General features: G+C 46.4%; 1 protein-coding gene across 3 annotated transcripts in view; it reads right to left on the bottom strand.

Moving 5' to 3' along the window:
* The window catches only part of USP13 (ubiquitin specific peptidase 13), a 101,262-nt gene extending 88,633 nt beyond the window's left edge, over positions 1-12,629 (bottom strand). Inside the window, exon 1 of one of the 3 annotated variants that reach the window (XM_066601526.1) lies at positions 12,449-12,629. In XM_066601526.1, coding sequence (XP_066457623.1) covers positions 12,449-12,559 — 111 coding nt within the window. In that variant the 5' untranslated portion in view covers positions 12,560-12,629. Of the gene's footprint in view, positions 1-12,388 lie in introns of all 3 variants that reach the window. The other 2 variants (XM_066601533.1, XM_066601536.1) reach the window with 2 other exon arrangements.
* Between the last annotated feature and the right edge of the window lie 2,725 nt (positions 12,630-15,354).

Here is a 15,354-nt window from a genome sequence, read left to right as displayed (position 1 = left end):
TGAGGACCTAAAAACATGTGTCCTGCAGGGAATAAAGCCACGTGGGCTATGGACGTGACAGCTCCATGCTGCCGGTGCCCGCAGGTAGCCGACAGCATGGAGCTGTCATCATGGGCTGCGGGCAGCCCCCCGCAGCAATGCGATTGGTGCTATCCAATGGATAGCGCCGATCGCAATAAAGTGAAAAAAAAGTTTTAAAAAGTTAAAGATTCAGCTACCCTGACGGATCGGATCCATCAGAGCAGCAGCTGAAATTACTCACCCGCCTTCTCCGAGGTGTTCTGCGGTGAGGAAGGTCCTCCAGGACCCGTCGCCGCTCTTCTGCGCATTTGCGCCAGATGAATGACGTCATGCGCATGCGCAGAAGGCCTGGAGCCCCGGCAAATTCAAAATCTCCTGGCTCCCGGCTCCTAAAGATAGTCGGGAACCAGGAGATATTACCGGGGACCGCAGTTAGCGGTGCCCAGGCCTGTGATCGCCACTATCCAATGGATAGCGACGATCACGAAAAAGTTTTTTAAAAAGGTTAAAAAAAAGCACAAGTTTAACCTCAGATCCATGAGGGGAGATGAAAATACTCACCTTGGGTTCTCTGCGATGTCCCCGGTGTTCAGGGACCTGAAGTCCCCTTCTGCGCATGCGTGCCCGACGTCAATCATGCACAGAGGGGCTCAGGCCCCGGGTAATTCAAAATCCCTCTGCTCCTGGCTACCATGTGTAGCCAGTAGTAGAGAAAGGTTCACGGGGACATGATGACTGTTATCCAATGGATAACAGTGATCATTTAAAGTAAAAAAGTGAAAAAAAAAGTTAAAAAGAGTTTTAAAAAAAGTTTAAAAAGCTTACGTTTCATCTCCCCTAACAGATCATATCCGTGAGGGAGGATGAAAGTACGTACATAAGGCCCCCGGATTGGCGGACGCATGCGCAAAACCCACATTAGTGGGTCGGAATTGTGTAATCCACTTGCACAAAAGAGAACGCAGCACGTTCTATTTTACCGCGGCTATCCGCAGCATAGAGCCTATTGTGCATCATGGTCGCGGATATACCGGCAGCCCATACGCAACTACATTGTATACGGGCTGCAGGTACCCGCGTCATTTCTAAGCGACGGTGCAGGAAATACAAAGAAAAGAAAAGTGTACTGCGCATGACCGCCTGTGTGAGTAGGCAGTTATGCGCAGTACATTACGTGGCCGTACGCAGGCTCACAGCCGGGCTGACAGATGGGATCCGCTGTGGGCCTCCGCAAGCAGATTCCACCTATGGCTGCGTGAGCCCGGCGTTATTCAGACCGCTACCTGTAATATGTATTTTACAAGCAGCCCTGGGAACGCTCGCCTTCTTGCAGTTCCAGGAGCGGCTTGTTGAGAGCCTTCTGTGTGAGACCGCCGCACCTCCGCAAGCTAACGAAGACTTACAGAGCGCCACTTTTTACACCCCATACCTGCCACTGAGATCAAAAAATACCCACCAAAAAGCATGAGAGGAGGGGGGATACACGGTTTTATTTCCCCACGTGCCCATCCCAACCAGCCTCCGTAATTACCCCTGTCTTCGGAAATACCGCACAGTTCACATTATTACTTTTATCTAAGATTTGGGGAATGCCGAAAAGGGCATGGAGGGGGAAGGAATATTTTTAGGGAGTCAATTTTTATTACGTACAAGTGAGCAATGGGGCCTGAAATTTATTCAGTTGTGCCCTGCAATCCAACGGGTGTTCCCTCCATTATAGGCCTTGCCATTGTTCCTGTAAGTAGATGAGGGCCACACTGGGTATGTTTCTGAACACGGGACAAACGGGGGTATCCATTTTGGGGTGAACGTCTTCATTCCTATGTACACTGTACAAAAAAACTTTTTAAATTGACAAAATTGCCAAAAAAAATGAAAATCGTAATTTTTTCCTTCTGCTTTGCTTAGATTCATTCAAATACTGTGGGGTCAAAATGTGCAGTACCCCACAAGAGAAATTTGTTAAGGGGTCTAGATTTCAACATGGGGTCGTTTGAGGGGGTTCCTTATCATTTTGGCCGCTCAATGGCTCTATAAGTGGGCAATGGGGCTTAGAATTTATTCAATTGTAACCTGAAATCCAACGGGTTCTCCTTCCTTAATAGGCCCTGCAATGTGTCCTGTAAGTAGATTAGGGCCACAATGGGTATGTTTCTGAACACGGGACAAACAGGGGTATTTATTTTGGGGTGAAAGTCTTCATTTATATGTGTGCTGTACAAAAAAAACTTTTTAAATTCACACAATTGCCCAAAAAATGCTTTGCTTAGATCTATTTAAAAATTGTAGTGTTAAAATACACAGTACACCCCTAGATGAACGCGTTAAGGGGTCTAGTTTTCAAAATGGGGTCATTTGTGGGGGTTCTCTTTGGTTTTGGCCGCTCAAGAGCTCTACAAGTGTGCTATGGGGCCTAAAAGGACTTCAAGCAAAATTTCTGTTCTGAAAGACACTGACTACTCCTTTCATTTTGGGCCTCGTTGTGCATCCAGATATAATATTAGGGCCACAATGGGTATGTCTCTGAACACAGGACAAACAGGGGGATCCATTTTGGGGTGTTAATCCTCATTTTCATGTAAACTATAGGAAAAAAACTATGTCTCTAAAATGACATATTTGCAAAAATATGAAATTTTACTTCTCCTCTTTCTCCTCTAAATTGAATATTAATTCCTGAAAAAAATACTCATTACCTCCCTCAGTGGATACATTAAGGGGTGTGGTTTTAAAATTGGGTCATTTGGGGGGGGGGTATCTATCACTCAGACACCTATGAGCCTTTGCAATCTTGGCTTGGTGAAGGAAAACAAAGCGTTCCTCAAAATGCTGAAAAGTAATGCTAAATTTGTACGTCTCCTAAATGGTTAAAAAAAAACACTAATGTGCACTCAGAATAAAGTAAGTAGATAGAAAAATATCTTAGCAAAAGCTCATACAGTATTTTTGCACATTTGAAATATTACAATTGAAAATGTGAAAAAACGATAATTTTTTCAAGATTTTCCTAATATTGGCCCTTTTAATATATATATATATATATATATATATATATATATATATATATATATATATATATACATATACATACACACAAAAAATATAGCGGACTATTTTCACCACTTAAGGCCGCCTGCAGACGAGCGGGTCAGATCCGGCGGCGAGCGCCTGCAGGGATGAGCGCGTACTCACCCGCGCCCGGCGGCCCCGGCTCTTTCATGTGCCGGCTGCCGGGCAGCTGGCGCATGCACAGACCGGAGCCGGCGGCTGCGTGAGTGACGTTTCTGTGCGAGGGTCTGCGAGCCCCGCACAAAAATAGGACATGCCGCGGTTTGTTTGCCGCGCGAGATTTCGCGCGGCCAAACCGCGGCCGTCTGCATAGGATTGCGTTTGTTAACGCAATCCTATGCAGGCTTTGAGCGGTGGAAATCCCGCGGGAAATTCCGCCGCGGGATTTCCGCTCGTCTGCAGGCGGCCTAAATGAGGTACAAAACTTCATGTGGCGAAAAACAATGTCAGAATCACTTGGATATGCAAAACCTTTACGGAGTTATGCTATGTTAAAGTGACACGTCAGATTTCCAAAATTTGGCCTGGTCATTAAGACACAAACAGGCTTGGTCACTAAGGGGTTAAGGATATGTTCCCACAGGAGGTATACCGAAATCCGCAGTGGAAAAATGGCCGAGGGCAAATCCGCACCCAGTGGTGCAGATTTTTCTGCAAATTTCTGTGCGGATTTCCCATGTTTCACTCTTGCATTGCACTCAAAGCTGCAGTGAATTATTGGCATGCTGTGGATTTTAAATCCTCAATGTATGTCAATTCTGCTGTGAATCACACACAGAATTTTTAAAGTCTCATCCACATGACTTGTGCTATAACGGACCCATTAGAGCCTATGAGGCTATTCACATGAACCAATAACGCTGCATGTCCTATCCCGGTCTCTTCCATGAATGACAATAGGACATGCAACGTTCACTGTCTCCACAGATCAGACATCTATGTGCTGGCCGAGCTGAAATTCTCAGGTGTTACGGTACTTGCATCTAGACATACAGGAAGTATTTCATGGAATGCCAAATCCACCACAAGTTTTGCTTCAATCTGTGGCAAAATCTTGACAAATCTGCAGGAAAATATGCAGGCGTTGCATATCGATGTGGTGCAGATTTTGCTATGACTTCACTCCGCAGTTAAAATCCACAATATAAACAGAAAATTCCTTAAATGTTCATTTTAAATGGCGCTGTTATTCACAGGATGGAGCACAATGCATAGCATGACATGTGGATTTGGAGTTGGTAGAAATGTACAGCCTCCGGCTTTTAAAGATATATATATTACATATATACTGGGGATCTGTCACAGCCAGTCGCCTACCGTCCGAGATACTATTTGAATGCTACATTGAATTTAAAATACTGTTTGAAGCAGATAATTGAGGTGATATGGTCGCGACCATTCATGTCTTCCTTGTATTAGTCTTAGGCTAGGGTCACACAGGGCGGATTTGCCGCGGTTTTGCTGCAGCAGATCAGCCCGCGGCAAAACCGCCCGCGGCCGCTAATCCCGGGATTAGCCAGCCATGTGGATGAGATTTCTCAGAAATCTCGTCCACATGGGACGGCTAATCCGCTGCGGTAAATCCGGTTGAAACCGCGGCTGCGGCAGCCGCAGCTGTGGTTTCAAAAGAAGCAGCATGTCCATTCTTTTTTCCATTCCGCTGCGGCCGCGCTCTCCTCTATGGGAGCGCCGGCCGCAGAGAAAGAGCAGCCGCGGCTTAAACCGCGGCGGTTCTCCCGGCGGAAATCTCGCGGTTTTTGCTGCGGCCAAACCGTGAGATTTCCGATGAAAATCCGCCCCGTGTGAACCCAGCCTTACATGCAAAACCTTTGCTCCAGGGATAGCACCCCATGACCCGGAGGTAAGCCTACAAGTTACAGTCTCTCCTAGTGCAAACCCCCCTGTGTTTGGTCTATCCCTGGACTTGATTTCATATGCCTGGAAACCAATGGAGCCACAAACAGAGAATACTGAAAGGACATGTTAGAGCTCATTCACATGAACATATGCAGAAAATAAAGCATGGGTCACACAGTATTTTACCGGTATCTGTAAGGGCACATGAGCTGGCCGAGAGCTAGCCATCGCCACGTATGGCAGCGAGCGCCCTGCGCATGAGACTTTTGTCTTTTTTTTATAATTCCCCACTCTGCCTCATAGCAGCGTTGCGTATGTATCATCGCCTATATGCAACGTATTACGTATAGACAGCGTTGCAGACGCTGCCCATAGAAAACAATAGGGCTCTCACTGCGTAATACATGGTGAAATAGAGCATGCTGCCATCTTTTTCATGTGTGTATCTACATGCAGTGTTTACACGCACATGTGAGTGGATCAATGAAAGTCCATGTCATTTCATTGACTCCATTCACCCCGCGTCACGCGGCTGCGCATCGCACCGCAATCACGGTCCTGTGAACGAGCCCTAAGTAAGCTAAAACCAAGAGTGGGACCTACAGAAAAAAAGTATAATGGAAAGATATGTACCCCTTCATACTGCTGTGTGAAAGTGGCCTCTTTGTCTCTGTTGGTTTCACTGCTGGCTTTGGCTTATCAATACTTTTTAGGGCAGGCTGACACGAGCGTAATTTAATATCGTTTTACGCGCGCATAATAGGCGGTGATTGGCGTCAATGAAAATACATTGATTTTTATTGATCCATTCACACTTGCGTATAATACGAGTGATAAAAAGAATGAAGCAGATTCTATTTTACTGCATATTATGCACGATAGCGACCCATTGTTCCGTATGGGTGGATAATAAACACTGCACATACACAATTATATTTCGTATGTGCAGGGTTTATTCGCAACGTCGCTAGGAGGCAGAGTGGGAAATAAAAAAAAAACAGAAGTCAGACTGCACATGCGTAGCGATAAGGTGGCTCACACAACATGAGGGAGCCCGGCCATAGCAGCGCACCCAGGTACGTTATTGCCTGCAGAAAGTCCACACCATTTACAGTAGAATCACTGCAGCACACGATGAACCAATCACAGCCATCGCATTGAATGGCTGTGATTGGTTCATTGAGCGCTGGCTCTGATTGACTGAGCGGCGGTGCTCGAGAACCAATCACAGCCAGCATTTCCTGAAGGTGGGGATTTTGAACCTCCAAACCAAGAAGCGCTGGGGAAAAACTACAAGCAAGTCTGCCGGAGGTGCAGCAGAGCCTACAGCGCCTGTTAGGCCTTATTTTAGGGCTTTTACAGTAGAATTTCTTGAAAAAAAAAAGCACAAAAACGGGATGTGATGCAACAGAAAGGAAGGCTCCATAGGGAAACATGGGCTACAAAACATTGCAAATCGTGGCAATATTCAGCAATGCGATTTTTTTTCTTGCAATGTAGCAGCCTACATAACGTCACTAATGTGAAGGAACACATGGGAAAGCAGGGCTTCACATACATAAATGCAATTTGTAACACTGTCGCATTGCGAGAAAAACGCGTGATTTTGTCGCCCATGTGAAACCGGCCAAATATATACGATTTTGTCACAGATTTAAAGGGAAAAAAAAATCGGCAGCAGACAATACAAAACAAACTGTGAAAAACACAGGCATCATCAATAAAATACAAGCCAATTGTCTGGCTTTTTATAACAAAAAAAATAGAGAGAAAGTTTGGGTAAATTTGAGTTTGGCGTAAAGTCTGGACACGATCATTCATGGGAACTATATTGGTGAAATGACTATTTCCTAGGTTTACACTACAGGAACTCATCGGTAATACCGTACATCGCTAGCATTGTAAAATTTGTAAAGTTTGTAAAGTTTTACGGTAGTTTCTTCTAACCACCTATAAGAAGCCATTCTACGGAATATCAATGATAATGTAGGTTATGAATGTAGTCATGAAGCACAAGGTGCATTTAGGCTACATGCACACAGGGGAGCGTGATATTACACTCTGCAACCTACATTTTACCTGCGGATGCAGGGCATTTTCAGGCAAAAATGCATCGCATCTGTGAAATTAAAATATCGCACTTGCAGGCACATTGCTCGAAATGCAAGAGTCATGTGATGCATTAAAGGTCACATTGAAATCAATGGGCGATGCGTCCTGAAGAATGCAAAACGATAAAGCAAATTCCTTTTCAACTCCATAATGGCAGCCAGAATAATCCCTGGATCAACATTTGAAATGTTCCTACCTGACTCCCAAGTCCAACAATCTGAAGATCCCTGGAGCAACAACCCTTCTTGTTACTTAAAGGGGTTGTCTCGCGAAAGCAAGTGGGGTTAAGCACTTCTGTATGGCCATATTAATGCACTTTGTAATATACATCGTGCATTAATTATGAGCCATACAGAAGTTATTCACTTACCTGCTCCGTTGCTGGCGTCCCCGTCGCCATGGTGCCGTCTAATTTCAGCGTCTAATCGCCTGATTAGACGCGCTTGCGCAGAAGGGTCTTCTGCCTTCGGCTCGGCAGCAGCGGCCTTCTGGCTCTGCCCCCTTGTACGCGTCATCACGTAGCCCCGCCCCTGTCACATGTGGCGATTCCAGCCAATCAGGAGGCCGGAATCGGCACACGTCATGTGGCGGCGCTACGCGATGACGCGTACAATGGGGGCGGAGCCAGAACGCCGCTGCTGCCCAGCCGAGCCGAAGGGAAAAGACCCATCTGCGCAAGCGCGTCTAATCGGGCGATTAGACGCTGAAATTAGACGGTACCATGGCGACGGGGACGCCAGCAACGGAGCAGGTAAGTGAATAACTTCTGTATGGCTCATAATTAATGCACGATGTATATTACAAAGTGCATTAATATGGCCATACAGAAGTGCTGAACCCCACTTGCTGCCGCGAGACAACCCCTTTAATGTCTATCTCTTGTAATAGCATAGCGCTCTAGAAAGACATCTTGTCTCCTCTTAAACTCCTCTACTGATTTTGCCATCACCACATCCTCAGGCAGAGAGTTCCATAGTCTAAAAGTGGCCTGAGCCTCATACTCTACCAGGTTGTTAGTTTCTGGAGACATTTTTCTTGGCACGATAAATCATTTAATACCATGTTTCCCCCAAAATAAGACCCTGTCATATTAATTTTAACCTCAAAAGAGGCACAGAGTCTTATTTTCTAGGAATAACATGAATAGTTGTGATTGGTTCTTGAGTGTCGCGGCTATGCCAATCACTGCGGCACTCGATGAACCAATCAGAGCAATCGCTTGCTGGAGGCGGGGTTTACAAACCCCGTTACCAGCAAGCAATCTTTTGTCAGCGCTGAGAACCGCAAGGAAGTCTGCTGGAACTGGGGAGACCATCAAGAGGGACCCGGACAGCGCCTGCTAGGTAAGTATTGCTTTTTTTTCCTTTATGTAGTGTAGCTAGGGCTTATATTTCAAACCACCCCACCTGTATTACGCCTCCAGAAATCAGGGTAGGTCTTATTTTCGGGGAAAAACTAAGTTAAAGTAATCGATGGTACCAGAATAAAAACTAGATCAATTTGTGTCAATTAGGGCCCATTTAGATGGCAGATTCATGGACCAGTACCGGACATGCAATGCCAGCTGCCTGCGGGGATTGGACAGCCCACATAAGGGTGTCTGTTTGTTCTAAGTTGTGAGAGGTATCCTGACTCCTTAAGGAGAGCACCTAGAAGGTGGGAGAGGAGACTTATAAGGCCATGCATGCTCCTCCTGGGAATATGCAATTAAGGAAGATGGAACAATACCCCTGCAGCAGCACCTATTGAAAGGAAGCATTCCTGCAAGTCAATGTTAGACTCTTTATACAAGCCTTGTAACAATGCTTGGGAATTGAAAGCCAAGCCAGGATCCATACGCAGACAGCTGTTTCTGGGTTTTTGCCTCTCATCAGTGTGCAGTAGGATCCTGGCTTGGCTTTCAATTCCCAGTCATTGTTAGAAGGCTTGTATAAAAAGTCTAACATCGACTTGAAGGAATGCTGCATTCCAATAGGTGGCGCTGCAGAGGTATTGTTCCATCTTACTTGTTTGCTGTAAGTCACACTTGAGTCACACTCAGGCACAAGTTACACTTGACGTCTTTCACATTGTGTTTCCCTTCCTCCATACAGAAAAATGCCTGGAGATGGAACTCAGACGGCAGCATAGGAGAGAATATGAGATGAAACCCTCTATGGTCTCCATCTCACGTAATTTCTGTCCCTGTCAGTCTTTTATACCAGATAATCGCCGAGCGCGCCGATATTGTACTTTGTGTTTCCAATCCTGCACATCAAGCGCTTCTCCATTTATTTTACTTGCGCGTTATTGAATCCGTAAAAGTAACAATAAATAGGAATCCAGTTTTCGGCTCACCCTACAACCCCCTCAGATTGTTGGATTCCACCGAGTGGGTAAACTGCTGCTTGACACTTGAGACCTGAAGAGTACGGATAAAAATAGCTGGTGCCGCAGCGTGACGAACGCCAGACAGCTGAGTCACTTGTAAAATGGACTTGGGAAGTTTAAAAGGCAGCACTGATACGAAAAATACAATCTGTCAGCAGAGGGCCACAAGTTTAGGGTTTTATGTAGGACACGGGAAAAGTTTAACAAACTTCTAGAACTAAAAAAGGTTTAGTCTTCTCCCGTGGATCTGCAGTTGAGCTTACTACAGATCCGCCTGCGGATTCTGCGCCAAAAAAGTCACTTCTTTGCTCTGACATGGATTTCACATCTACACCCCTGTGATAAGAGTATGGCGCAGATGTCCATTATAATTAAAGGAAGTTTTTTAGGGCCCATTCACACAGGCATTTTGGTCTGTGACAAACGCACCATTTTTACTGTATGTGTCTGTGCGGTTTTGGTGTGTATACGTGGTTTTTTTACATCCGTGATTCATCCGCGTGTCGTACATTTTTCATGTACACAAAACTGCACAACCCGAGTAACCTCAGCTTTATCACAACCCAAAGAGAACAGGGTACAGGGGGAAAAAAGCAGTGAACACGGATGCTAATGCGTGGTTTCGTTTTTTTAAGCACCCATAGGCTCCAATGGGCGATGATGGTCCGCGAATACGGACTAAAATAGGACATGATACAATTTTTTTTAATGCGCGGCATTGGTCCACATAAATGCGCATGTCTGAATACAGCAATTTAGTTCAATGGGTCTGTGGGGTTTCCTTACTCAGTCAGTTAAAAAAATAGGAACTAAATATGGGCAGAAAATGCGCCCGTGTGAATGGGCCCGTGGGACGTGGGTTTGCTGCAGATTTTAGGTTTCGCTTCAAATCCGCTGTGTGAACAAGGTCTTAGGCTCCATGCATGCAATATAGTGTGCCAGTCCCTATGCACGGACCCTTGGGCACTCCCTGTACCCTCGCATGGTACTTCCATATGGCATTATATTAAGGCATGGTCATAGGGGGTTTCTGCCATAGCATGTTTTAAATGAGTATATTTACGCCAAAACAGTATTGGAATGGGTTCCTCGTTTCGTTTTGGACGTTTTAATATAATTTGTAGTTTTGGATTACAGGGCGCATACGACGACGGTTCGGTTGGCATCAGTGGTGGGTCATTTTCTTTATATATATATTTTTTTTTTATTCTGTAATTTTTTTTACCTTTTTTTTTTTTTTTTTTTTTTTAACCCATCAATGTCCCCTGTGACATCATATAAAATGGGGGTTATTCCCTTTTTTTAATTTCACATTTTCTATTGTAGCTAGGGCAGCCATAGGACCCCAACTACAGGGAAAACATCCCCCTACAGTGAGAAAAGTCACTGGCAGAGCTGATCAGAGTCTGCAGCTCTGCTGTAACAGGGTGCACCCGATGGTTACATGATCACGGGGGTTGAATAGCAGAAGTAATACTTTTGCTTTCTCTCTTTAGTACATGGCACTCATTGAGCACTATGTAGCCTGGAAAGGAGAAGGCAGAAGCTTGGTCTTTAGCTTGCCTACATACTGAGCAACCATCGGCCAGTGTGAACAGGCAGTCACTCATTTATAAATGACTGCCTATTTGCAGTGGGAAAAAAAAACGGCGGCTGGAAGAGAACTTTAGCGCAATCTGGTTTATGTTCCACTCCTGGTTTGCCTTCCAAATCCTGCAGCTTGTGAAAGTGGCTGAGATGTTTATGGCAGATGCACAGGACAAGGGGTCTCCCACCTCATTGTGCCTCACCTGTACGCAGTTTTCTAGAGTTGGTCAGTTTAAAACTGTATTCATACATGGCGTGTTGTTGCAGTTTTTGTAAATGCGGTTCCTCCACTATAAAAAGCCACCTTAAAAAAAAAAAAAAAATTTTTTTTTTTATAGAGGAAAAAACGCAATTAAAAACTGCAACAAAAAGGCCAAGTGTGAGCGCAGCCTCATAGAAGCGGAGTACCTTGTGCTACACTGTTACTATGACGCCCATATACAATGTCGCCCCAGGTGCTCAGCTGCCTCCATACACCCCGCCCGCAGTGCTTGGAACCAGGATGGCCAGTGAAGAGGGCAGACAGGGTCAGGGGCCCAGATGGGAGGACCCCTTTACTTTAGGCGCATGGAGAAATGAAAGAAGGTCATTTAATGTCTCCTGGCCATTTTCAGTTGCATTTTTACAAAAAAAAAAAAACTGTAAAAACTTGCCGCTGCGCTCCGGTGCTGAAGGGTTTTTTTTGTTTTGTTTTTTTTAAGGCTATGATTTGATGAAAGCAATTACCACGAGTAATGGCAATGATCTTTACCGGCGGAATTACACGGGCGTATTTGCATTTGCATTTGTTTTTATACACAGAACAGAACCTAAGGGGTGCATTAACATTTCATGCACACGGAAAAAAAACTAAGGTAACATGTTCTACATTTGCGCACCATAGATGCCTAGGGTGGTGCGCAATACGAAAGGAGATGTGCAATATGCTGTGCAGGTCCATGGTGAGAAGAAGAAAACATCAGGAACTCATTAGCCATTTAAATCAGGTGTCCTGTGTGCAAAAAACCATACCGGCGGCGCAAAATGTGCGGTAAAATGTGCTGTTAAGTGCGCAAAATACCTAGTCCATAGCGCAAATACTTCTGTAAAAAGAACCTGAAGAAAAAAAAAAAAAGGTGTCTTCTGCTAGCAGCAGCAGTGCTGGAAGTATCCCGGTTGTTACTGACAACAACGCTGTTTTTGCGCCAATCTGACAGCTAAGTGACAAGTGCAGCAATAACAGCTATTAGGTAACAAAGTAACCAAGAATGACAATAAAGAAAGCCCGTTACTATGGCAACAATGAGACCATTATTGGGCCGACTCGATCGCTGCAATCACACAAGGATCTATGGGTTGTACGGCCCGAGGAGCAGCAGCGGTAGGTACACACCTCACAGCAGGCAGCATGCGGGGAGCAGGGAGGGGGCACACACCGAGCTCACTCACTCACAGGGGAGTCGTAGGAGAAGGCGCACTCCGTCTTGTAGACCCTGTCCCCTGACTTGGGCACCCTGATGGTGGGCATGTAAGGCACAAGCAGCTCTCCCAGGTCTGCAGCCATCTTCACATTCCTGCTGCGCCCAAACAATGCTGCGACTCTGCGGCCGGCGGCCGGGCTGGGAGGGCAGGACGGAGCAGCCGCTATTTAATCCAATGGCAGATGACAGCCGCCGGGGGCGAGGAGGGCGCTGCCGGCCGCTATTTATAGACCTGTGCTGGGTGGTCGGGTGTCCGCGGACGGCTGCTACCGCCTGACTAGTCAGTGATAAACCGGCCGCCGCGTCCTGTACAGTGCAGTGAGCTGCCCTCCTGGAAGGAACGGCTGAGGCTGCGGGCGGGTTGTGGCCGGTGTTGTACACTGAGGGCAATGGAGTCGCAGGTTGCTGCAACCGCAACGTCACGCAAAAAATGCAACCATGAATCCTTAGGTCTCACGAACACAGCGGATGTGAATTACGGTATCTGCGAGCGGAAAAGAAAGCGCAGCATGCTCTGTGTTAGCGCAGATTCCGTGCGGACAGGCTCCATCGATCTCTATGGAAGCGTCCCATCCACCATCACATTGCGGATTTGTAGGCGATCCTAATCAGGTTGCTTAGAGACCAGGTGGGGAGGTGGGTGAAGGTGAACTGACCGATTTCTCTTTTTTTTTGCGCTGACTATCTGCGCGAAAAAAACATTGAATCCGCGATTGTCTGCAAGCATTTTAAATTCATTTCCATGATGAATCGAAGGTCATCCGCATGATGAATCCGGACGTGCCGTGAGCCTTATGACTCCATTGCGTTTAACGGCAGTGCGATGTTACTGCGCTACACGCAGCGTCGGATACCATGCAGCCCTAACCGAATCCAAACAGCAGGCATTGGGTGGAGTCCTATTAAGGTCTCGTTCACACCTGCAGCAGATTTGGAGCTCAATAATAAAAATTCTGGAACCGCCAAATTTGGCAAATGCCAGAATTCAAAGGCGACAGATTCCATTGACTATAATGGCTTCTGGCACGCCGCCTGAAAACCTCTTGGATGATATAGCGATTTGTGTTACTCCAGCACACATTTGAAAGGGGGCTTACAAAGACTAGAGCAGACCCCTAAATCGAACTTCCATTGTGAAGAAGTTAGAAATTTACGTCCATGTTGTATCTGGTTGCTGAAGCACCGCTATCGCCCGCTGTCACCCCGGCCAGAGGCGCTATCCACACCTGCACATGAGGGTGCGTTCACACGAGCGCATAAACGGCGCGTTTTTGCGCCCAATCGTATAAACGTGACCATCTGAGGCATTGGTTTCCAATGTATTCGTTCGCACGGACGATTTTACAGCGCGTAAAAACGGCAACCCGAAAAAAAAAACTGAACATATGCGACCGAAATACGCATATTCGATGGCCAAAAAGATAGTTTGCAAAGTAGGAACAAACGATAATACGCTTTCTAGCTCTGGTCGTGATCGGCGAAAAACGTTCTTTCCGGTGATTATACGCTGCGCTCGTGCGAATGTAAATACGCCTACGCTCGTGTGAACGCACCCTAAGGGAAACATACCCTGTCCAGTCTGAGTCCACTTCCAGCCCGGTACCGATACCTAGTCATGTGGTGTGGACCCCACCCGTTGTCAGTAATGTCAGTGCAGGAGGCCGGTTGGCTCATTTCAATAAGTAAGCTAGCCTTCACGATGACGTCATGGACATGCTGGTAGTGGGGGTGTTGGCACTGCCACACGGTCATCCGCATTACAGATAAGGCAGGTACAGGGGGTTGCCGGCCAGGGTTACAGACAGATTCTGTTGCGGGGGATCCGGCTCGACCGAGTGCAGCCGGCCTTAGTAAGGTTTTCCGGCCACAGATTTCAGACTTAGGCCGGTCTCACACGTCCAGATAGGAATTGCAGATTCTGCGAGCATTTGATCCGTGGTAATACGTGATCAATCAAATGCATTAACCCTTTCCAATCCACTATCTGACATCTAAAGATATTCTGATTGAAGCCTGTACAGCTCCGATGTTGGAAGACGTCCAGCAGGGTATTCTTACTGTATATTATTGGCCGCTCTGTTGTCAGGGGCCTCTCCAGCATGTCCAATATCACAGTATTGGCTCTAGCCAACAGGTGGCGCAATTGTATAATGGCAGAAAGAAAACCACCTAAGAAACTCGGCATCCAAAATTGGATTGCAAAGGGTTAAATCACGCAGTTCTGCTCACATTAGCTGGTTGGAATTTTGTAATCTGCTCATGGAAAATAGAACGCAGAGTGTTCTATTTTACCACGGACATAGAGACCATTGTTCTCTATGGTCGTGGATATACCTATAGCCTTGCGTAGGGGCTGCAGGTATCCGCTTCATCGCTAAGTGACAGTAGAGGAAATATAAACAAAATAAAGGAGTATTGGGCCTGACCGCCTGCGTGAGTACATGGTCATACGCATTACATTACATGGCCGTGCTCACAGCTGGAATCTGCCATGGGCCCCTGCAAGCGGATTCCACATACAGCCTTGTCAGCCCGGCCTGAGGCTGGTCTCACACGGACGGGTCAGAATCTGCATGCGGGAGCCCCCATCGGGATCTGGCCGCCTCCGTCCGTCATCCGCGCGTACCTGGTTAATCCCTTACTGCGGATGGCTGCAGCCTGCCACCGTCGGACATGTGCAGTACAGAATTTTGTTTTCTTTTTTCTCCGCAACTGCAGATGGGCCGCGGGTCGGACGGCTTCCATTGACTCCAATGTAAGCCGTCTGTACAGAATCCACACTAAAATAGAACTTGCAGTGATTTAATTTCCGTGAGCAGAAATCACAATCGCTGTCCATTCATGTGAGCGGACATGCAAATGTTCTATTGTTTGAATG

The sequence above is a fragment of the Eleutherodactylus coqui genome, chromosome 1 (assembly GCF_035609145.1).
Source record: "Eleutherodactylus coqui strain aEleCoq1 chromosome 1, aEleCoq1.hap1, whole genome shotgun sequence".
NCBI classification, from domain to species: Eukaryota; Metazoa; Chordata; class Amphibia; order Anura; family Eleutherodactylidae; genus Eleutherodactylus; species Eleutherodactylus coqui.
This window is presented reverse-complemented; position numbering and strand designations above follow the sequence as displayed.